At 32.0% G+C, this 25,803-nt stretch overlaps 1 protein-coding gene across 5 annotated transcripts in view; it reads right to left on the bottom strand.

Moving 5' to 3' along the window:
• LOC145977566 (uncharacterized) overlaps positions 1-23,712 on the bottom strand; it is a 29,222-nt gene extending 5,510 nt beyond the window's left edge. The window contains exons 1-3 of one of the 5 annotated variants that reach the window (XM_083109676.1): positions 23,525-23,712; positions 2,356-2,451; positions 677-793 (exon numbers count right to left, since the gene is read on the bottom strand). In XM_083109676.1, the coding sequence (XP_082965802.1) occupies positions 677-764 (88 nt within the window). In that variant the 5' untranslated portion in view covers positions 765-793; positions 2,356-2,451; positions 23,525-23,712. Of the gene's footprint in view, positions 1-676; positions 794-944; positions 1,057-1,174; positions 1,588-2,355; positions 2,452-13,857; positions 14,211-23,524 lie in introns of those variants that run through there. The other 4 variants (XM_083109674.1, XM_083109679.1, XM_083109677.1 and 1 more) reach the window with 4 other exon arrangements.
• Positions 23,713-25,803: the final 2,091 nt, after the last annotated feature.

Here is a 25,803-nt window from a genome sequence, read left to right as displayed (position 1 = left end):
ATTTTTGAAAGAAAGAATAAATGTAAAATATGAATTTGTCAAATATTGATATATATGACTTTATTTTATGTAATATATGAGATATATCTTGTGTAGAAAAATGTAGAAAAATTATATGTTATAGAAAAATATCTTGCGTAATCAAAGCACATTGAAAATTAACGCAGCCAAGCTTTGAAAGAAATAAGAAGACAACATTTCAAATAACAATTAACAATTTTGAAAATAAACTATGTATTATAATAAAATAATTGTAATATGTTATAGGAAGACATGAAAAATAACATTAATATATGCATCCTGATTTTTTCCTCGAAAGGACTTCAAATTTACGTTCAGAAAAAAATTTAGTACTAAAAAATAAATTTATTTTCAATATATATGTCGCGAGAATATAAAAGAAATTATACTGAAATAATATGAAAATTTTTTATATATTCATGCGCGATATATAGAAATTATAATAATACTATGGTTGAGAAAGAAAAGTCCTCTCAACAATTGAACAGAATTACGCCACCAACTGCCAACAGTTTGTTTCGCGCCATAATCATACCGAAGCAATTTCTGTTTACATTCATTTACATTGATAAATACACATGGCGAATTTACGTGCGCAGAATATCACCGTTAACATCAAAAATTGCTTTGGCGCCGATGTGGCCATCATATATACCTAATAGAACGATATCCACATCCACATTACCATTGTAGTGGGAGCTGTATATCCCGACTTTACCAGCGACTCGTCCACCGACCGGCATCTTTATATCTTTTCTTCTCGATTTGTCACCTGGAAAGGAAATCTCCCACTTTATTGCAGACGAGAATTTAAAAGATACGGAACTAGAACGCGTAGCAATGTTTCCCCTTCCTTCCTTCCTGCTTCCGTTTACTTTTATCTTTTTTTAATATTATATATTTCATTTAATTTCCTTTTTTACCTTTCGCTTTTTCCGAAAGCTTTTTCTATTGTATGTCTTATTATATTTCGCAAATATAATATAGGAGTCTTGTTTAAGCTTCATCTATTGTAGATCACAGTTATTAAAACATATTATATTTTGTGAAATTTCTATGTTATAATTAATCAATTTTTCTAAGAAATTAAATAATGGAATTTATTCTTTAAGTCTTTATAAATTATAGACTAATTTATAAATTTGTTTTTTACTTCTGATATTCCCATGTATAATATCGTGTAGAAAAAGTCACATTACACACATATAAAACTATATAATTATTTAGCCTCGTGTGCACAGAATACATGGAAATATATTTCTTTAAAGTTCACTGACAATGATATTCGTCAAATACTCGTTGCACATTGAACTCCATTTTGAAGAAACAAACGGAAGTCGCGGAATGACAAACAGAGGAAGCGATGGAATGCTCTTTACAAATCGACTTTTTTCTACTCTGTTTTTCACTGCTACATTATTTCAACGGAAACATAAGGATCTATTCTTAACGACGGTATAATGTGGAAAAGAAAATTTCGTTATTCCATATATACGAAGGCTATTGTTTCATTTTTAAGACCAATTTTGTGATTGCAAATAACTGCACATATTAAAAAAATAATTAAAATATAATAAAAAAAGAAATAATAAAAATAAAAGTATATTAATTTATGTGTTAGATGCTCGCAATGATGCTTTTTATATATATTATTGGATAAATATTGTAAATGTATGTCTTTTCAATATCTTCTTCATCTATTTTAGATGCAAAATTAAACATATTGTAAAATTTGCAATTTAGAAAAAGATATTTCACAACAACGAAGCAAATACAAATTTTATAAGTCTTTAAATATTTTATTTATGCTAGAACATATGCATCCATTCTATATATTGCTTTTATCGTCAATATGAAAATGAGGGTAATTCTCAGAAATGATAAATTTCCTTGAATTTCTTATCTTTTCTAATAGTCTTTCTGATTTATCATTCCTACACAATCTGACATTTATTTATTGCTCGGAATTATTTATTATTTATCTCCATCTGACAGCAAACGCATTTAAGAATACGCATAGATTATTTTTTGCCGTTTCCTCGGTATCTTCAAATGATTAATGCTATTACACACGAGGAGAAATATAAATCAAAGACTGATAAAAGCTTCCTGATTTCTTTGACTTCTCTCTCTGATTCCCAATTTCTTTAAAGCTTTTTTCGAGCAACGACGAAGTTTACGCCTCTGCGCAAACGTCAGCATCGATCAAAGGATTTGCTTGTTAGCGACACACCGATGAAAGTGAGTCTACCACCGTGTGGAAGAAGGTCGGAAGGAAGGAGTTGTCACATCACATTCTCTCATACGACCTAGAAGAGACATCGTTATGTGTACCTTGTAGAGCCAAAAGCAGGATGCTTTAGGTGCATTTCTCTTCAACCCCGTCTAACCGCCGAGCATTCTCCCCTTTGCGATATGCGCTCGACCAAGCTGGAAAGTAATTTTCAGCTGATTATAATGTGGCTTTATTGTAATTAACCTTTGCTCTGAATCAGTCTGCTCTGAATTGAGCGAACACAATAATAGTGGAAATTACAATGACGGTTATTCACGATAGACATATAAAATTACAATTGTTAATTATACAGTTATTGTATTTATTATGTAATGTCTATTATTGTCCAAAATTACTGTATTGTAACATTAATATGTGCATATATTAATATATATATGCGCGTATATATATAATTATATTGTACAGTATATTACATTGTATTGAATTTTAAATGATAAATTTAATTCAATTCAATTCTTTTTATCATATTTTTATCAAAAACATGATATAAGAATTCATTACATTCTTTTGCCTATAAAATGTAATGAAAGCAAGAAAGTAGTACTTTGCATACAAATGTTGCTACTTGCTGTTAAATAAAATTAGAATACCGCAAAATTTATTTCTCCGAGTTTTTCTCGCTAAAATTCACCTATATCTGATCTGAGCAAAGAATGAAGCGTAAGATGTAATCAAGCGTTCTAACACGATCTCGTGTTCTTTCAAGTCGAACGCTTCTTTAAACAGCACCGAAAGCGCTGCTTCTCTACGGTATAAAAAGATTATTGTAGGTGATTCCTCGATTTGTAATCTCCACGATCGAAGGTTTTGCGAGCACTTAATTGTGAAATCGGACTTCGACTTTAGTTGAAAAGCCAGCCAGAAACTAGGTTCTGAAAAAGAAAAACTTTGGTTTCTTTGCTCACCGTAATAAAAATAAAAGAAATTATAGAAGACATTTGTAATCATAATTAAAACTATGCGATTAAAAATACAGAATGTTTAAATTTACAAAATGCTGCAAAATAGTTTCTAAATATTTTTTTGAAATGATAAAAAAATTTTCTATGTGATCTTGTGTGTGAACTTTTTTATATTTCTGAAAATATATTTCAGTGGAGAAAAAACCGGCATATACTATATGCCATGCAATCGTTTATTTTAAAGAGAGATTGCGATTCTAGAGATATTGATATCTTGAAAATAACAAAAAAATTGTGCCCGATTTGTTTTGTTCTCTGTCCATACAGCTTTTTCACGAGTTTCTCGCGGATTAAATTCGACCTCGCTCGAAACTATCTCAGAAATTCGAACAGGAAAGCGTCTTTGGAATCTGGGTTCTAAATACTAGAATTCGAAATTCGCTCCGAATCGGTGGTTGCGTTGTTCCAAAATTCAAGTTTCGGCAAACATGCGCTTGAATTCGATCTCCTTTTGCATTAGTAACAACGCGAAGCCTTGAACGAGCTCGATTCTTGAAATAGGTGACACCGCGGCACGATTATTCCCTAGACGGCCTTCTTAATAAAGCTACCCGCTTAAGTGAGATCAACAAGTTAGCTTCGTTACCGCGTCACGTACACGCTCTTGTGTACGCGCTCAAGCGGTCCTTTGTTTTCCACAATTAAAACGCATTCTCATCAACAGAATGGACCGGTATTCATGGGCCGGGGATAGATGCTTTCCCGTTGTGTGAACCTTTTGCAACGATGGACGATTGTCACACAAATGCACCCAAATGCAGTTGGTGGTAGTAGCTATAGCGCTTCACCTGTCGTCGTCGCGCTTTGACGCGTCCGCAAATTGATCGCGATGAAATCCGCTCGCGGTTTATTAATTAACGACGGCGACATTGTTTCTGAAAAGCTTCGTGGTGTGCGAATTCAACGACGCGGTTGGCGAACTGCAAGTGTCGCGGTCTCTTCACCGTGGGAAATTGCATCGAGCGTAGATACCATTATCGCTTGATCGTACGTGAGGTACATTAAATTCGCGCGGTTATCTAATGAATATCATCCGACAGAATATCACGGAAACATTTACATAATTATTATGCGAGGAATCAAGTGTAATGTAAGAAAATTTCATAGTTTTTCATAGAAAAGAAAAGAATTTATATATACATGTCACATATATTCCTGTATCATTCCCATATCGCCAAGAAAAAATCTTTATACATAGAAATATTGCTGTATAAAAAGTGCGCTTTAAACGATCTATTTAATTTCAGATGTAATATTATTTATAATTTTATCTACCGCGCATTTATTATATATTTTAGAATATCTAAGAATATTATACAAAATTCTACTTTAAATTATAATTTATATATGCATGTCACATATATTCCTGTATTATTCCCATATCATCAGAAAAAGATATTTATAGAAATATTGCTGTATAAAAGATACGCTTTAAATAATCTATTTAATTTCAGATGTAATATTATTTATAATTTTACGTAGCGCGCATTTATTATATATTTTAGAATATCTAGGAATATTATACAACATTCTACCTTAAATTATAATTTATATATGCATGTCACATATATTCCTGTATTATTCCCATATCATCAGGAAAAGATCTTTATAGAAATATTGCTGTATAAAAGGTGCGCTTTAAACGATCTATTTAATTTCAGATGTAATATTATTTATAATTTTATCTACCGCGCATTTATTATATATTTTAGAATATCTAAAAATATTATACAAAATTCTACCTTAAATTATAATTTATATATGCATGTCACATATATTCCTGTATTATTCCCATATCATCAGGAAAAGATCTTTATAGAAATATTGCTGTATAAAAGGTGCGCTTTAAACGATCTGTTTAATTTCAGATGTAATATTAGTTATAATTTTACGTACCGCGCATTTATTATATATTTTAAAATATCTAAGAATATTATACAAAATTCTGCCTTAAATTATAAATAGAATTTTCTCTCGAATTTTATCACAAATTATAGATCATTAAAATTTAAGAAGGAATATGTATGTTGCATAATATTCTTCCGCTTTTATAATTCCAATTAGCATTTATCAGAGAAGCATCTCTTGCCTGGAGCAATTTCATCGTTATTTCATATTTAATAAAAAGTTAGTTATTGAAACAGTAACCGTTTCAATTAGCAAAATTAGTGAACTTTATTGCTCCGAGCTACGATGCTGTACGTTTGTGTCTGTGCAAGCATATCGATATTTAGCTTACAACTAACAAGAGACGGTAGGAAACTATTCCGGAAAATGGAAATGGAATATAGTTTATTTATAATATGCATGAGCTAACAGCTCTCAAAAGCAATTTTTTTTATTTATATTGTATCGTAGTATTTACATTCGTCAAAATATGCCAATAATTGGTATCAACGAAGGTCTTCTGTTTAAATCTCTACATGAATTGCATATTTGTTGAAGGAGAAAGAATATTATCCTCACATTTTTTCGTGTCTACTATTCGTTCGCGAATATCAAAATATTACTGCGAAGCTTGAATATCATTCCGATAACAGACATGTTAATTAACTAAACTTAAAGCGGGCTTATGTAATTCTAAACTTCAAACGGATTTAATTAGCTGGAACAACATTTCTCTTTATACATCAAAGCGCTTATTTCCAAGTTATTCCGGCTACTATTTCATCAAAAGCTTCGATAATTATCATTCTTATTGTTATTACTGATGAAGCTATGAAGTATACTCGCATTTAAACGTCATAACCTTTGCTTCGCCATGCAATTTGTGTACAAGGGGGGTTTAATAGCGAGTAACAACTTCGCCAGTTTCAAAATTAATTCGCATATGGTTCTATTCAGTTAAGATATTCATTTGAATATTCTGCGAGATTTCCACGTAGTTTTGATAATGTTACAATTCACACATACACACACAGCCAGCTGTGATTGCATGAATTCAATGGTGCTCGACATTCTTGGGAATCTTTCGAGCTACGAAAACGAAAGCTAATTTCGAAAAGCGACGACTACTTTTTTTGAATAGTTGTTCTCTTTATAATTATGTGACGGGTGTTTTAATGTATATTATTAGAAGATAGGGTGTAAAGAGGATGACGAAGGTCTTTGTTTCAAAGACGCGCATCGTTAATGAGTGAACAGTACACGGTGGTTGTCTCCGCGCGCGACAGGGAATGAGAGCTTTTGTCTACCGTTCCTTTGCGTGCCCTCGCGAATGCAATCGACAACGGCGTCTGGCGTTATTGTTCCACCCGTCAACGTCATTGTCAACGATGGACCGCGTGCGGCTATTCACAATTCCTATTAGCAACGTATCTGCTCTCCTACGTTTGCCGTGTTTGCGATTGATCGAGCGCACAACCTCTGTATTAATTTTACGCTAAATTCCTTGATAAAATTGGTAAATTGTCAAGAATTCTCCGTTTAACGCACTTGAAAACTTCATTCTTTGATAAAGAATGTCTTAATAAGTAATATTTAAAAAAATAGTGATATATAAAAAATAATAATAAATATTTAAATTTATAAATATCTAAATTTTAGAAGAAAAAAGTATTATAAGAGGATTTAAAACTTTATATTTTTTTATCGTGAAGAAGAGTGCATATATATGTTTAATATTTTATAAATTTAAATAAAAAAATTGAAATAAAAATTGTTTTGTGTTAATAATTTTATATTATAAGAGGATTTAAAACTTTATATTTTTTTATCGTGAAGAAGAGTGCATATATATGTTTAATATTTTATAAATTTAAATAAAAAAATTGAAATAAAAATTGTTTAGTGTTAATAATTTTATTTAAAAAAAATTGTTATATTAAAATAAAAGTGAAAAATATTCTTATATGCGCGCGATTTTCTCAAAATATCATCTTAAAAAGTTTTAAAAATGTGGTATAGATACATACACACACCACCACCACATATACTAATGCAAACACAAAAGAATATGATCTAAGAAAAAAGTTACTTTGAATATAGTACGACGATAAGTAGAATATGGAATTTTTAAGAAAGAGAAGAGAAAAAGAAGAATAAATAATTAAAAAAGAATAAATTTTAAAAGCTTTTCGCTCTTTTTTATATGTATCTTCCATTGTAAACTCAACAATGGATATTATGTCACAAGAGGGACATGGATACTAGAAACTTAATTGTACATTGAACTCCATTTTCCGTTCGTTCCATGTCTATTTCGCGTGAATAATAGATCCCCAGGATGTTGTTGCTAAAAAGAAAATGGCTTTAACCAATTGATTTAATGGTTTTGCATTTAATTGCAATTGCATCCATTGTCACGATAAATCACTCGATTTTGTAAATCATGTAAACGATTATTCAAAAAATTTGTACAGTTTGAGAAATGCTGTGCAATATTTCTAACTTTTTTGTTTATTGAGATTTATTCGCAGATAAATTTGAGAAAAATTCTTTCATCATACAAGCAATATAAATATAAATATATATTGTTTCTCTCAGCTTTCTTCTCCCTCATAATCATATTTTATTTATATATGTAAGGTATTTATTATGCATATATAAAAGGTATTTATTATGCATTCGCATGTAAATATTTTAATAACTTTATAATAATATAAGCTATAAATATGCAAACATATATAAGATAGAAATATATCTTTAAATGCAATTTGGTTAATAATGTTACGTTTAATCTTTTACTGGATGATACAGCAAACATCACAATGTGCTCTTGGACCATAGCGCAGCTTGCATAAACAAGACGTTATCTCCAGATATTCTCAAAGCACGTACTTAAACTTTTCTGTTTAACTACAAGCGGATAACTTCGCGTCTCGGCACTAGGAGAACTGCAGAGAATTATTGTTTACGATTAAACAAACTTTGCACGGAATTCTGATTTATATTTGAATAAAACGAGACTTTGCTATTATGAAATGTCATAATAATAGTAATATTGAAACGAATAAAAGTATAATATTGAACATGCAAAAAAGACTTTATACGAGAGTGAGAAAACTTGAGAAAAATTAGTATAAAACAGAGGTTCAATTTTTTATTATTCGAGAACGAATGAGATTTTCGAAATGTTTTTGTTCGATACACTTGAATAAGATCAAATCAAAACAATGGTCTTGTTATTCACGCAATGGCGTCATATTGGTGAGAGAAGGAGAAATAACAACATATACACACAATATACACACGTATTATACGAACACTAGAATCAGTCGAGAGTTAAGGAGCAAGTACTGGAATAACATGGAGCGGAAGTGAGTATACTGTATGAGTATAGTGAAGTATATGCTTCAAGGGAAAGTGTCAACAAGAAAGATAGAGGGAGAAAGAGAGAGAGAGGAAAATTATAAAAGCTAAAATGCATTTATGATATTAAAATTGTTAATATTTTACTGTTCACTGCCTATGTTTGCGGGCATCTCTCCATCAGGAGAGAGAGATACACCTCTTTCTGTATGACTCTGATGAGTTTGGAGATAATCTTGCTTTAGCGAATATTAAAACGCGAACTCAGAAGATATTAAATTATCAACGATATCAAGAGAGACCTGATCGTAATATCGCAGCGGTCGGAAAATTTCCGCTTACACTCTATGATGCAGTTAACTTTCATATTCTTATTGGTATGAATTAGCAGTAATTCTCTCAATACTATCATTTATGTCGAATCGTTAACGAGGCACATATATGCTCCCTCTCCTCTCAATTTCTCTCTCTTTTCCTTTTTCTTCCACATATATCGATGAAAACTTTTTCCAATACCGTGTTCATCGTATATAGGTACAGAAGCTTCAATAATTCGATTCATTTTTACATCGGACTATCCTGGAACTTTAGCGGTTCGGTTTCACGAATATATACGGTCCCAAAGTCTCAGCGGAATTCGCAACAAAAAATTCGACGAATTTTCGTAATTTCGCTTGATTGAAGAACATTTTTGCTGGCCAGAATTTATTTCATATTGCGCTAATATTTATTTCAATTTGCGACTTCTGCAGGTCGACGTTGATTTATTTTTCATTACACAATCGCGGAAAATGAATATATATGTAATTTATTAAATATTTTACTCAAATTAATTCAACCGTGCAAGCGAAATTGAAAGGTCGCATGTATTAAGCATTAAATATTATTTTTTGATAGATGAAAAAAGAAAGAAATATTAGATTAAAATTCGACAAAGTCAACATATAAATCTCTTGTAAATTTACACGGTGGAAAAGAGAAGCTAGTTTGTGATAACACCGCTATTCTGTGTGACATGACATAGTTTTTAATTTTAAATACGTCGTACCAAGGCGGATCTGTGAAATTGAATAATAATATCCAGCGGTTTCTCTCTGTTATGCAAATGTCGTACGCAGCATCGAACAAAGTATGCATCGTAAAGTTATTCACAAAGTAATACTTTAATAAACCGCTAATGTTAACGAAAGTTGATAAGTAAACTTCAAAATGTGTTTTGATCATCTACTGTGCGTGTGCGCGTACGGAAGTTAATTATCGAACTCGGAAATATCCAATACTCGCACTTGCGCGCAAAAGTCTCGTCTAGCGCGCATCAGTGATTCGCAATTGAAACGAGCAGCATCGTAAAAGACTTTCAACTAAGGGCATTCGAGGCTCCACTATTATTTCAGAAGTGCTAACATCAATTTAAGAACAATTACTCGAGATAATGGAAAACGCGTCTGCTTATCATTTCGCGTATTTCGAACCATTGTCTCCTCTATCACGCGATCATCATGCCCCGTTGATCTTTATCGATGACTCTTTTTGGGTGCTTATTTTGAACGGTGCACTCGGAGAGAGGCTTTATTCGGCCGGGCTAAAAATACAACGCGACGTCGCTGACGATGGCTAAGGTCGAGCCCGTGGATTTGGACAGATCGATGAAAATTCAGACACGAGGCGTTGTCCTCGGGCTCCAGACAGACCGACGACTGCTGCTCGCGTACGTACGTAAACGTGTTGTTACACGACTCAAAATTAGAGGCCGTATCGTTAACCGGCGCTGATGAGTCGATCAACCGAATCTCCGGAAATTTGCCGGAAATACGATTACCCTTCTATTCCTCTGTCGCGAATCACCCCGCCGCCCATTCTCGTTGAACGGCTCTATGGTCGCGATAATATTCACCGATGCACCTCGATATCCTTTTTGCACCTATGATAATATTATATATTCAAAATTAATTTCGTAAAAAAATGCGAAAGGAGCGAAAGTTTTTTCTTGGAAGCTCAACGTACTTCTTACGCCGGAAGATTACTGTGTTCGGATCTGTGTTCACCCATCGGATTATAAAATGGAGATCTTATAAAGCAAATCTCTCTTTAAAATGGAAAAAGTTTTTTTACCAGTTTATTATAAAAATTATATTTTGTCCATGTAACATTTATTAGATCGTATTTGTACCTTTTCTCATGTTGTCTTTGTAGTAATTTTGTAAAATAGAGTTTTTTAATAGAAAATTCCATTACGCGTGATTATGAAAGAATTATTATTGTTAATATTATAATAGTAAAATTACTTCTTCAACATGTCAGATTCTAGACGTAACAATCCTGCGAATGCTCGCTATAAATGTCGCTTTACCGTTACTAATATCATCTCTGGAGTGACATTGAAACCCTTATACGTCTCTCAGAGTTTCTTTTGCTAATATATTTTATCAAGAGCTTAACAGGATAAAAGATCGTATGCTTTAGAGATTCGAGAGATTAATGCGAGGGAAATTTAATCACAATTTAATACCGAAAATATTCCACCTCAATATTCTTATACTATAAATAAATATACATTTTTATCATTAATGAATAATTATAAACAATCCTTTTTCCGTATAATTAATGATTTAAACTTTACTCACCGTTAATAATTCATGTCAGACAAATCCTGTGTCTATCAACGTAACAATTTCGGTAGCGGAATAAATGATTAATTGTTTCGCTGTGAAACGAAAACATATGTGAAATATCTCGAAATAACAAAGAATTAACAATTTATTCGTGATTTTTTACTGGAGCTATAACGCAAGAAACAGAAGCCAAATCATGTTAAGTATGTATTTCTTAATCGAAGGCGGGCAGAGAGTCAAGATTGTGCCAGATAAATCGATCCATCTCGATCAGATGAGACTGCCATTCGCATCAAGTAGATGCCTTTTACTACTCGATAGGACAAGAAGCTGGCGATTGTATGCCAAGTGGATCGCGTCGCTTCACGAACAGACACCATCGCATATATTACCCAGTAGTAAGTATGCGCGCTTCAGTCAGACGTTCTTAGCAATGAAAAGCGGAAAGCGTCTTATCGCGCGCTTCAAAGTACGTGCTTTCGAATGGATGGAGATACAGAACGTATTTATGGATTACAGCTATTATAGAATATTTCGATGAATCATCTGACCATCACCACAATCGTGATCCGAACAGGTGTTCTCGAGCTTTAAACATAGATTTCATCACTGATCAATCGCTGGTTTACTTGTTGAATAACACGAACCAAAGATATTCCAGAATAATTGGAATTCCGAAATTTCAACATTTATGATAAAAATCAAGATAGAATTTTATGAAAATTTTTGTAAAACAATTTTTTTACTCCATTAGAAAATTCTTATAAAATTCTCTTATAATTTTATGTATCGCATATTCTAATACATATGTATGAGTATTCTGATATGTATTTTACATACATGTATGCATGTATTTTATTTTTTAAATGTTTCTATATATTATATAGTATAAAGTTATAGATGGGATTCTATTTTGAATTTTGCAACAACAAATTATAAAATGGATTTAACTTATTTTGTCAGTTTCGTAAGCTGCTTTAAAAGGCTTTTGTAATATGCTTTCATTATGTGCATATGACTGTAACTGAAAATTGAGATTTACTCGAAGTTGTAACGCAGCAAAATCAATATGTATGCTCGTTAAAATAAATTTTACGAATTTGATCGCTGCTTTCCACATGATCAAAGCTGAAACAATACAACACAAAGATAAAACAATACAATTGGTACACGGACGTATGGAACTATTGCAAATTTTAATTCGCTTTTCAATAATAAAACACATATATCTCGCATTGGATTTCGTTATGTATGGAATATATCGAGCCCTGTGACTTGAAGATAAAAATGCAAAAGCTCAATATATAATTTTACTTTGTAAAAAATAAAATTAAACTTTATAAAAGCTCAATATATAAATTTACTTTGTAACGATAAATTAAAGGATTTTTTTACTACTCGTTATAATTAAAACATTAATGACAAGTTTAAAAAAGAAATTCGCAATATATATAAATCTTTATAATATTGTACAACATGTGTGGCTAATTGTACATCTTTTTGTGGCTTTAATTTTATTTTTTTGGGGAACAAATGCATACAAATTAAGAAGTGCACATAGCTTCTCTCCCGATGAGAACAACGCGCGCGCACGCGCGCATATATCACTGGGCGAGATTCTCGAATATAAGCTCTGCTTATCAAATAGATACTTGGCGAGTCGAGTCACACAAGGCAATCATCCAATTTGTCAATGTGTTAAAGCACAGCAGACAAGTAATATGCATACATATATATATATGTCCAACTGAAATATCGTTACCATCTAACACTGTCATAGAAATGTATAGCGATATTTTATTGCTTATATATATATATATATATATATATATATATATATATATATATATGCTTGCAAAAGAGAAATGCATACAATATGAGAGAATTAAGAATCGTAAATTTTAGAATTAAGAATAGCAAATTTTATTTAATTAAACACCGAAAGATGCATTATAATGACTTTGTTCATATTATCGACAAATCTGAGTATATTCATAATTAAACTTTATTCATATTTTAAATGATAGTAGATATTATTAGACATATAATTATATATCATATTAAATTTCAGTATAATTGTTAATGCAAGTTATCTTTTAAAATAATCTCGAATTTTTCCCATAAGAGGGAAAAATTACTTAAAAATGCACTTTACTATTTAATCTGAAATTAAATATTTAATCTTCTTTATAAGTTATGTATTCACGACACGTTAAATTACCGTTCCGAGTTTTTATTGAAATTGCGTTTTAATTGAGATATTAAATAATAAATGAACAATAGAAGGAAAAAAATAGGAAAGTGACGTCAATTTTGCACGAAAATATAAATATTCAACATGACGAGCTGATAAGGTTAGCATCGACCAACCATGGAACCAACTTTTATAATATTAGATTGATTGCATTGCTACTGATCCAAGGTTTCTAAAATTCAGCGATTTTATCAGAAGAATTTCTATCAAGTTGATATTTTCCGATAATAGTATTGATAGCTACAATAATCTGGCATTAACCGACATGACCCGGGAATACCTGGGAATACGTGCGCGTAATACAAGCGAATAACTGAAGCTTACATCCTGACCCAGTTGCCAACAGTCAACAGATCTCGAGATCTAGGCGCCTAGGATCGCGGAGAATCGATTGCTCGGAGTATTCACCGTTCGCAGCGTTCGCTGTAACACCAAGCAAGTCAAAGGAAGGAAATAACGAACCATTTCAGGTTGATGTCCAAAGACGCGCGGATTGGCGGTTCGAGCTGACAGCTTTGAGATTAGGGAATGAGCAATGTTGTGTCCTCAGGCGATTTTCCAGGTGTCCAGGTGGTTGGTAACCACCTTGGTTAGCAAAACCACCGGGTGTATCTCGATGAATGTACCTAAGCGCGCCACGAGGTGTTGGCTCGCGATAGTGGTTTAACCGTATTAATGGCGCGACACGAGCCACAGACGTGGTGGACGCGGGTGGGTCGCGGTGCCGACTGAGTGACCCGGTGCCGCGCGAGACCGTTAACCGCTGGTCCAACAACGACGACGATGGCGCCCGAAGCGGGCGACGTGTAGGGAGGGCTTCCAAGCGACTACTATGGGGGTGTGATAGAGAAACCACGAGAGAGGGATGCTGCGAGGACTCTCCCGTGGAAGGGATGGTCGGTTGGGGAGAGAGAGAAAATTATTGGCTGGAAGAAGGAGCACCGAAGGAGAGAAATAGTCTAGGGAGAGGGATGACGACGTGGAGAAGGGTAGCGTACAGTGGGGAAAGTGCGTAAAGGGGCGGTAGGAGCGAGAATGTGCGAGTGGAAGTGGAAATATGCGTAAACGAGGGTGAACGTTGGCCAAAGGCGCAGGATAAATAATTATTGTTTGTAATGCTAATGATTTTGAGATGCGTTCTGAAGTACTTTTAATTAGTGTTTTGATGTTCTGACAACTTGTGTTGTTTGTATTTTTCTTTCTTAATTATTCTAAAAAGCTCTTTTACATATATATTTTTTTCTAGAATTTATTTGCTTCTAGGAATATCAAATTGTGTAATTTTTTTATGTTTAAGATTTAAAAAAGTATCGAAAAATATATTACATTATAGAGATAGAAATTTATTAAACTTTTAACGCACATGTCTTAATATCGACGCCTATGAAAAGCGAATAATGATTAAAAAAAAAGAAAGAGGGGAAGAGGAAATGCTACATGGAGGAAAAAGATAAGGGATAAAGCGTTACACGTATTGAAAAATGTGAGGGAACGAGATGGATGAAATATTCAACCAGAACGAGAGGGATACAGGCGAGATGAGAATATTGGAAATGAGATAGACAAGAAAGAAAGAGATGAAAGAGAGAAAGGATATAACACTATAAACTTGTATCCGATGGGAATTGTGATCGCGAGTGAGACGGAATCAGAAATGTACATGTGAACGATAAAGATATATAGGAAGAAAGAAAGAGGGAAAAAGGGACGAAAAATCTATGAAATAAGATCGAAACAAGAGAAGAATATTTTTATCGAGGAAATAATAGAAATGTCAGCATGCAGAACGAAATACAAAAGTTAGAAAAAGGTAAAGACATGTGTATTAATAGAAAGATACAATAAGACCTATACATTTTAGACGCTTATATTCTGTGACAAAATTCAAAATTAAAATCTATTTATAATTTTATGTGCCGTATATTCTATATATGTATATCCTGATATTTTGTATTTTGTATATATACATGGTGTGTTTCATTATTTCGAATATTTTCTATATATTTGTACATTTATATACATATTTCTCTTCGTATTTGTATTTATTATATTATACAGTGCATAAAATTATACATACAATTCTGTCTCGAATCTTATCGCAAATTACAGATAGTTTAAAGCGGGTTTCAAAGAGAAAAATGGGAGAGAGATAAAAGTAACAAAACAAATCGAAATAAAAGAATTGTTTGAAGGAAAAGGAACAAGCGAAATGCATAGAAATGCAACTAACAATAAGCCACAAGGAGACAAAAATACAAAGCAAGGGTGATCAACGTATAGAGCAGATCCTGTAGAATGAGAGGGCGGATGGGGAGAAGAGAAGGGATGAGAGAATCAAAGTGGGGGAAGACAAAGAGAGGAGCGAGATGGAAAACACATGAGAGAGAAAGACAGATTTGGAGGAAAGGAAAGCGAAAGAGCTCAATGTGAAGGCAGTTGTGGAAAGAGCAGGAGTTTCACGTACGATAGAAAGAGAATATGTGTAACCACCCCTAATGTAGATGTAAATAAAGTAAGAAAGAGAAAGATTCGGAAAGGAAACGAAAAAGGAAAAATGAACGTCGGGAGAAGAAAGACGACGAACAGAGAGAGCGAGCGAAGAGTGAAATTATTAGAGTTAGAGATAAAGCCAGAGAGAATGAAGCTAAAGGACAAGGAAGCAAGAGAGATAGCGCCCTATCGAGCGAGCATTTGCCGCAAGGGTAGGTGGATCCACGTACTAGGTGGAGAAGCGAAAGGTGGCCGATGGTTTTGTTTTTCCCGGCGACGCTCGTGAAGAGTGCCCGAGGGATCCACAAAGGGATATAAGTAAGTACGACCGAAGCGAAAAGTATCGGCAGCATAGATGTGGATTAATCGATAGAGCGTGAATGAGGGAGAATGTTTTTAGTCTGTTTCTGCGCTTTGAGATTGATGAAGATTACTTTTTTTCTTATTTCTTGCTATCCAAAAATGTCGTTTATTACATAAGTAATAAATAAAGGAATTTTAGGAACAATGACTTATTACAGCTGTGCCCTGTCACTTGGAAATATTTCAAAAGATTTAGGAAGAAGAAATATTTTGCTTTGCAAAATTAATATTCTTTTTGATAACGTGATAATTCTAATAATATAATAATTCTTATATTATTATGTTACAACTATATACTATTAGTAAATAATTGCAAGGCAGATATTTAATCATAATAAAATTTAATTCTATCTTTTTATAGAGTAGATAGAGGTTTCATAGAGATTTATCGGAATATAATATTTTTGTCAAGGTTCTTGTCGACAGTTATATGGTGTTTTGTCATTTCATGTCGACGGTTGTAAAACAGGATCTATCTGGTATAAATTTCGTTCCAATTTCGTATATGTATCCTAGCAAGGTTCTATCTGTTGTTGCTTTTTATTATGCGGGAGATACAAACGGCCTGTAAAAGTCGCAATTTGATTCCTAGATTTATAGCACGGCTATAGATTGGGATTGATGGCCAGAAAAATTTTATTAACCTTATTGAAAATAAAGTTAGACATAAGGATTTGCAATATTAGTGCATGTAAATATTTATTTTCATTTTGATATATCGATAATACCATCCACATTAATCGTATAATATATTTTATAAAACGTTTATATAAATATTATATATATATATATATATATATATATATATATATATATATATATATATATATTGAGAAAAAAAAGTTGTTAACTTGACTAAACCGTTTAACTAAATTATTATCTTTTTAATTAAAATATTAAAATATTTAAGTTAAATCGAATATAATGTCATGCTAGATTTAATATGTCGTATTTAATTTAAATGCTTAAATATTTCAATTAAAAAAATAATAATTTAGTTTAACGACTTAATCAAATTAACGACTTTTTTTTAGTGTACTATATTTATATCCTAATTTTTAAAAAATATTATATTATATATATTTTATTATAAATTATTAGAAATATAAATATATTATATATATATATAAGGATTATATATTCTCTTAATAATATGTTATTGCATTATTTTAGGAGCAATTTATAAATATCATAAATGTTTGTACTGTTAATAAGATAACATTCCATCAACAATTTTTTTCTTAGAGAAATAACAATATAAAATACTTCCCCCTTATTTATACATTTTTTAAATATATTTATAATTTATATTTTTTCTGCAGAAACTTTCTAATTAACGAAGAAAATTCCCCCGAAAAAAATTTTTATAATATTTCTGTGTTTCGGTTTATAATTTTTCTCAAGCATCTTATACTCGCAATTTTAATCCTGTTGGAAAGTAGAATGTCATGCATTTGAAGAATGAAATTTCTTTTCCAACGTTATATACAATTATGCACACGTCGCGTGGGTTTGCTACTTTTCTCGACCCGAAAAGATCTCCAGGTACCTCTAACGGTTAGATTGCCTGGCGCAAAATGAAATTACATCGAATATCAAGACAAACTTATAATGTAGAACTCCTCTTTTCCCTGGGGAATAGCGGATTACCGAGGAAGACGATACCGATATTCTTAGGAAGCCGCAGCCTCCCCTTAGGGGTTTCCTAACACTATACTTATCTCATATTCGTGAGATTCGTAAGGTAGTATGTGCATGAATAATACAATTATCTCACTAATTCTATTTTTTTATTTCTCCCTCTCGCTAATATAATCCCCATCCCTTATTAATAATTAGTGAACATTCGCTCAAAGATTGGAGAGAGCAGCATCCGTTGTAATTTACAAGTTAGTTGGACGCTAATATGGCTTACCTACTACGACAACAGAGTTCCGAAGGATTAATATAGATGGGGCTTACACCAGATATTAAGTGAAACCACCCTCTGGGAGTATGCATATAAATACTACGCAAGAAAGATAGATATAAGTTTAAATATTCTATTTCACATAAAATAATATAAGATTGATTTTCTATAAAAAAAACTAAATGAACTAAAAAAACTAAATAACTTTATTTTTAAATCGTTCTTTATGAGAATTTATTAAAAACTAACAGAATATATATAATTATGAAAGTATGAGGACATGCAAGACATAATTTAGAGAGTTTCCAAGAACAATTGCTAGTAATTGTAATAACAGTTTGAATCAACGAAATTGATTAATTACTGAAGAATAAACCGCGTTGTAATCAAATTAATCAAAACAGAAAACATAATTTACTAAATTAAGTTTCAAGTTTCACAAAAGTTTAATTACAGTATTTAAATAATTTATCCTTTAATCAAGCTTTAAGTCCATTTTTTATACTATTCTAAAAAAGTACCTATGTTTCTTCAGAAAAACAATTTCTCTTATTATTATATTTTTAGGATCCTTATAAATAATATATTAAGAACATCAATTATATATGCAAATGCTTCCATGAGCATAGCGATAGTTTAGATTTTAATGCAAAATAGTATTTAAATACAAAATAATGAATTCCGTAAAAAAACATTTCACGTCAGTGTCAATGATGCCAGTTTATACAGGTTTATGCAATCTCAAGATGGATAAACCATCTCTTTACAAGTTACTAAATTATTCAGCTAAGTAGAAGGAAATTAAAAGAGAAATTGTTGGAGAAGATAAACAGCAGAGGCGGAAATTTGATACTATCATTGTTGTTATAAAGCGAGAATATAGGTGTCGATTTTTTGAATTATTTCTCAAAATTCTTGTGCGACATTTTTTTCGTTATTCAATTTTCTAGTTGAAGATCAAACGCGTCCAGTTTCAGAGGAAAACATTCTATATCGGAAAAACCTGCGAACAGGCATTGATTTTATATGACCGAGATTCTCTTATGCTTGGCGAACTTTGCAACGAGACGAAGAATTCCCACTTATGAAAGATTTTCTTTCTGAAAAAAGTTTTATTGGTTTTATAAAGTCTCCTTTTCTTTTTGTAAAGAAAAATAACTTGGAATTAAGTACGGCTTTTTATAAATAAATCAGTTAGCTTAAAGATAATGGCATCTTAAAAAAGACAGCTTCTCTCTATAAATATATCGCTAAAAAGAATTGATTTTTTTTATACTGGATATAATAGACGCAATATTTATATAAGTAATTTATATAAATAATTGAAATATTTTAAACTGTTTGTATTTCAAATATGTTTTTGTGTATTTCAATGCGATAAGATAACAAAAAGAATAGCAAAAGAATTTTTATATATTTGTAAATTATTAAATTATTATTTTAAATATTTATAAATTATATTAAAATGTTCTGTAATATATTTAATATTTTTAATTTCTGTAATATTTAAAATTTATTTTCGAATTAAATGGATTTATTGTAAAGCTACCATTAAATCCTTTTCGGTTTAATTAATGGGAAAAAAACTCATCATTCTATATAAAATTTCATTTTATATAAATTATTCTTCTGTAATTCTATATCAAATTAATTCGTCTATGTCAAGGAAATATGTTGGATAAATTAAATGGTTTATCTTAAGCATAATAAAAGGCAGCAAATCGGGTATTGAAGTCAAGTAGTACCTAAAAAGTTGAGGTTCATTGTGTTCGTCCGTGTTTAACCACTATCGAGTATAAAGCGAAGCTTGAAAAGAGTTTCTCTATACCCGTGCAATTTAATTATGTCCGGACAATCGAACGATTATTGATATTAAGAGGCTTTCTTCTTTGTCATGCAGCTCGAATAAATATTAATTGAATATCTTATCTCTCCATCTTTTTACATCAATTACATCTTTTTTTATAAAGAGGGGAAATCTTCAAAAGACATCGAGGAGTAAATATGTTCTCTTTAGTAGTGTGGGAAAACCCTCCTCTTTACCTTCGTGTTGAGGAGGACTCCGAGAATCTCGCGAGAATTACTTCTAGAAGCATCAATTGCATGTAACGAGAATCGTATTGACCGTATATAATATTTTTGTCTCGAACGAGTGCAAAAATAGATTATTCGCTGCTGCGCTAAATTAATTGTTTCGTGGCAGAGAATTATAAATAAATTGAATATATAAATTGAAATGTAGAAATAATATATATGTATTTTTTATTTTTAGAGAAAATATACTTTAAAATATCGTATTTTTAGAGAAAATACACTTTAAAATATCGTATAATTTAAACAATATATTCATATACAAATATATTCACATTTATGCACATATTTATTTCTATAACAAGATATTATATTTCTTCGACAACATTTATTGTAAAAATATATTTTATTACGCGTTAGCGTAATAAATGATTTAAATAAAAATAAAATATTTTAGCTCGCGTAGGAAGTAAAAGTTATTGGTCCCTGGACTCTCTGTGCGTAATATTTTTACGACTATGGTGCGGACCATTTACGTGCCATGAAACTTATAAGTGCTTGGTTTTCCTAGGTAAAGTTTCTCGTTAAAGCTACTTCGCAATTCAATCTCGAATAAAGTTAATTATGAGATTATTCAAGAGGATGTAACATGTGCCACATCAAACGCACAATTTGATAAACTATTAATAAACACTAAAAATGTCATGTATTTTTACACACAAGACATATAGTTGATATAAATTATTTATATAAATTATTAAAAAATTTTATTCCGTTTTTTTACGTTATTATTTCTGATGTCAAACGAGCTTTAAAATCACACATGAATGCGGTGACATTACAAAGGTAGAAAAAAAAGTTGTCTCAAAGGGAAAGAGAGAGTAGGTCATTCGGAAAGGTTGGTTGATGGTTCGATGATGGTAGAAATGACGGATTTAAATCACTGCAAGCCTCTAAAAATTTGTAATTTCAACCGCGGCTGTTCGAGAATTGCTGAACCTGGTTTATTTCTAGCGACTTTAAAGTCACGCGGAGCGATGCGAATGCAATGGAAAAAAATTCTTTGACGAGACTTATCCACACACGATCTCGTGGTACGAAATAATGACCCACAAGTTTCGCGATGGCTTTCGCTCGCGTTCCCGCGAACACGATGGATTTTTAATACTCATTTTGCGTTGGTACGGGATTTACGATTCCGTAAAAATAGATTTGATGCAATACGCCGGATATAAAACTCCATTTTATTTCAAAGGGAACGGATATCGTGCGTGTACGTGACGGCAAGAGAATCGCGTAAAACGAACGCGTGTTTTACCTTCGAATTTAACTGCGCGATTTATCTCGATATACATGCATATCGTCATTAAAATTGTGGCGAACGGTTAAAGATTAATTACACCGAAGCCGGGAAAATTTCTCTCCCTCTCTCTTTTCTGATTAAGACCCATGAATATTCATTTTCCTTCCCATCGGACACATTTGCATGTGCTTACGGTAAAATGTTAATCAGCAAATGTTCTACAAGCTACACCCTATTCAATCTGCGTTGACATAAAGTCGATATTTATTGTTTATTGCATTTCACAGCTTATGTGGATCTTCCACGTTTGCAATTAAAAATAATTATGCACGTTATGTGCGACAATACGTATATATGTACGCGATCTGTCAAAAATGTTTTCTAGATATCATTTGTACGATCTTTTGTGTGTGTGATTTAATTATTTATCCATGTATATGTGTGTGTGCGTATAAAATCTAATGAAAAGATATCTTTTGGTAAAATATCATCAATCAGTCTTGCAACACACATGAAAGTACATTTATATATTGTATATTTTTTTAGAGATTATCCGAGTTGTGATAATGAGTCATTTCTCGATCGTGAAAAATTTTCTTCGCCATTTATCGAAAGTAATCCTATGATATACGCTCTGCTCGAATGTGTGCTTTATATTGTTCGCGATAATGTTTCTTTTCTATCTTTACAAATAGTTTGGAGACAAATGGCTTTCCGATAAAGTATCTACCATAAACAACACAACTACCGCTGCAATAATTAATATCTTCGATGCAGCGACCAAGAGGGTATAGTAATCGCTCCTATGTATGTATTATATAAAACGCGATGGATATACGCAAACCTTTTTGTTTCATCAATCGCTTTATTATTCAGTTTATTATAAATCATTTCCTTTTTATTTGGACACACACACACGCTTTATTATAAATTTCCTTTATTATAAATCATTTCCTTTTTATTTGAACACACACACACACACGCTTTATTATAAATAATTTCCTTTTTATTTGGACACACACACACACACATACTTTTTTAGCAATCAATCATATATTCTAATTAAAATGAAATCTAATATCTTCATTTGCAGGCGTCTATTATTTCGATATTTCGACGCACCTGTCGAGACAATTACAGATCTCGCTAATATGTGACCCGAATATGACCACTGTTGCCGCCGCCGGCTGTATTCCGGCTCTATATTGGTATTCTCCATTCGCGTACACACACTTGGGAAATGATATTCCGTTTCTGCATCGACGCCGTTGTCGAGACGCTATAAATTCGCATTCGATTGCGCACGAAAATGGATACGTTGGAGTCAGATACATGCGCGCATGGATACCTGCATGCATATGCCTTATTTGAACGAGGTTTCGAGTATCGTGTCCAGATGCAAGCAGAGATATTCTCCGATAGTTTCCCACTGACGCGCATCGAGAACACTCGCGTAACCCCGATATTGGGTTAAAGCGCGTCTAGTACGCATTAGTACTGTTTGCCGCAAGACCGCGTAACACACAGAGGTACATTGAAACGATATCGCTGTTAACTCGATTATTAACATATAATTCGATAAACTCTTCGCCTTGTAAAATTTCATTCGGGATTTCCATAATTAAAGCGAGAAATCTCGGAATCTGCGAGAGAAAGAAGTATTCACAAGACCGGAAAACATGATTATATTTTAATCTAAGAAGAAAACTTTACGAGCATTTTCATTTTCCCTCTAAATAAGATTCTGATAAACGATACGACGGATGATATTTGACGTATAAGAAGTTGTACGTTGGATTATACTTTTCGCTTTGTCACGATTTATTACTTAAAAGCATTCATTTTCATTACGTAATCTTTTTATTATTTAATTTTTAATTACCGACTTAAAACTGATGCGATACGAAGAGTATTATATATTAATATAGTTTTGCGATTAATTAATATTAATTTGCTGAGTCTGAAAGTATTATTTAAGACAGCATAATATATACGTATTGGAGGAGTTACAAAGGTGCGGTCTTATTATTTACCTGCAATTCCTCGACAAACTATCCAAGCCAAATCGGGGGCAGTATCAGGTGCTCCCGCTGCGTAATAATAGGAAGTCCACGGAAAGTACAACAGGAAGGCAGATGGTAGGCAGAACTACACGTAACTTCGTCCAAGTTGTCGATTGATTATCGATATACCAAGCAAGTTTCCACTTTATCCGCACGTGTGCCTACATGGCGTGTTATATTTAACAATTAAATCTACGTTCTCTTAACGATTCGCAACAAGTGTTCTCATATTTGAAGAAATAAAGTGTAAAGCAAAAAGAAATAATCATTTTCTTGAGATATAGTTTACGATAAAGAGGCTTTTTTTATACAAAATACCTTATCTTTTACAAATTTTAATTATTGTGATTTCTCTCTCTCTCTTTCTTTCTTTTTATGCAAATCTACGTGAAAAACAAAAAATATTTCTCAAAATAAAAAATGACATAAATGTGGATGTTTATCGTTTGCAATATTTTTTTCATAAAATATTTTTTCGATATACTTTACGTGTACATTGCAAAATTTGGCAGGGGAACAGAGGTTGCAACGCTCCCTCCTCTTTCGATGCTATTCGATATTTCGTAATTATAAAATTATGAGATCGTTCAACTCAAACGTTCCACACGGTACACATCCCAATATGTAATCAGCATCGCAAATCTCCGGTTACGCGTAATTATATTACATGCGGCTAATTAATTCAGCGAATATTAATTATGGCAAAACGCGATCACTCAGACGTGACAGCGTGACGTATATTCCTTCGAATTTGTTTTGTATTTTTCATTCGAGACATTTTTATATTTTAAATTTTTGGGTCTGTGGATTATGGTATTCTCTATGAAAGTTTTCCGAGGCATGATATGGTCCCTCTTCCTCTCAATATGCCAATCACGAAATTTGAATCAAAACGAATTTTACGCTCGATCGTTCTAGTAAATGTGAGACCGGTTATAAAGGATATAATATGATTTATCGTGAATTCATGACTAGTATATTTATTAGAGAATTTTGCGGTATATTTCATTGTAATTTCATTTTTACAGAAAGATTAGATTCAGAAAATTATTTTGTGATTTGATCCTTGAAATTAAAAATTTAATAACAGCACGTGTCCGAGAATATTTATAGAAACATCCGAATGCTTTTCAAAAAATTCCAATCTGAATGTATTAGATAAATTTGGTCAATCGATTCTATTATCTGAAGTATTTCCATGGGAAATGCAGAAAATTTTGAAAAATAACGAAACGAAAGGCGTCCAATTGAATTTATTTATAAAAGAAGCTTTTTGGGAGCTTTTTCGTAAAGAAATTCTATTTGTATTGTAATTCTTTTTCTCATTCGTAGGTACTCTCGCCAAAAGAGAATTTGCTTGCTTGGGATACATATTGATGAAGGTCGAGCACACGTAATCTTGTAAATGTTTAATAAGGATGCAGTACACTAACGCCGATATACAACATAGCAGTACTTTGGATGGCTTTTCCCAAACCACAATAGATTTTATATAGCCTTGCATAATAAAAGGCCGGTTCAATTAAGCGACGAGTGGGTTATGCACATGAATGTTTATGTGCATGAATGTTTATTTGATGAATTCTGTTTAGAAAGAAGAATTATACATATATATGCACGCATAAATCTCTTTTTTACAAGATTAACATAAAAGAGATTAGCTGGATATCATGCTAACAATATTGAAAAAAATTATAAAGAAAGAGGGAAGGAAATATATTTTCTGTATATCATATTTTCTCGAATTATGCAGTGCAATGTTAAAAGATTGAGTCTCGTCTATACAAAACGTAACATTAAAAAAACCCGTTTGATACGTGATATGTAAATCTACCGCATGAAACATTGTCTGAAATAATACGCATATTCTACTGTTGAACGTGCTCTTTCTCTTATTTTCGTGGCATTTATAATGGTGTAGGTCGATGCAGAATTTTAATTGCGCTTGGTACATATGCTAACATTGTTTTTAACCTTTCGTACCAAAGTATCGGTCGAGATATTTCAGTCCAACAATGTAACGATTATAGACGCCGCTTCGCGCATGGTTTTTTAATTCATGTCGACGAGAAAATCTATTATTATAGATGCGTGTCTTTGTAAATACTTATTTATAATCAAAATGATAAAAATGTCGGAAATATCCGTAACAAATATAATCTCGCCCGCGTAAAAAATATAAGAATATATATACTTTTTTTTTCACCATCCTCGATTATCAAAATTTTATCTTCGCACGGAAAAAAAAC

Source organism: Camponotus vicinus, unplaced genomic scaffold (genome assembly GCF_025532165.1).
Source record: "Camponotus vicinus isolate PSW18456_S1 unplaced genomic scaffold, iyCamVici1.0 SCAF_9, whole genome shotgun sequence".
Lineage (NCBI taxonomy): Eukaryota > Metazoa > Arthropoda > Insecta > Hymenoptera > Formicidae > Camponotus > Camponotus vicinus.
Note: the sequence above shows the minus strand (reverse complement) of the source record. Positions and strands in the feature narration are given on the sequence as shown.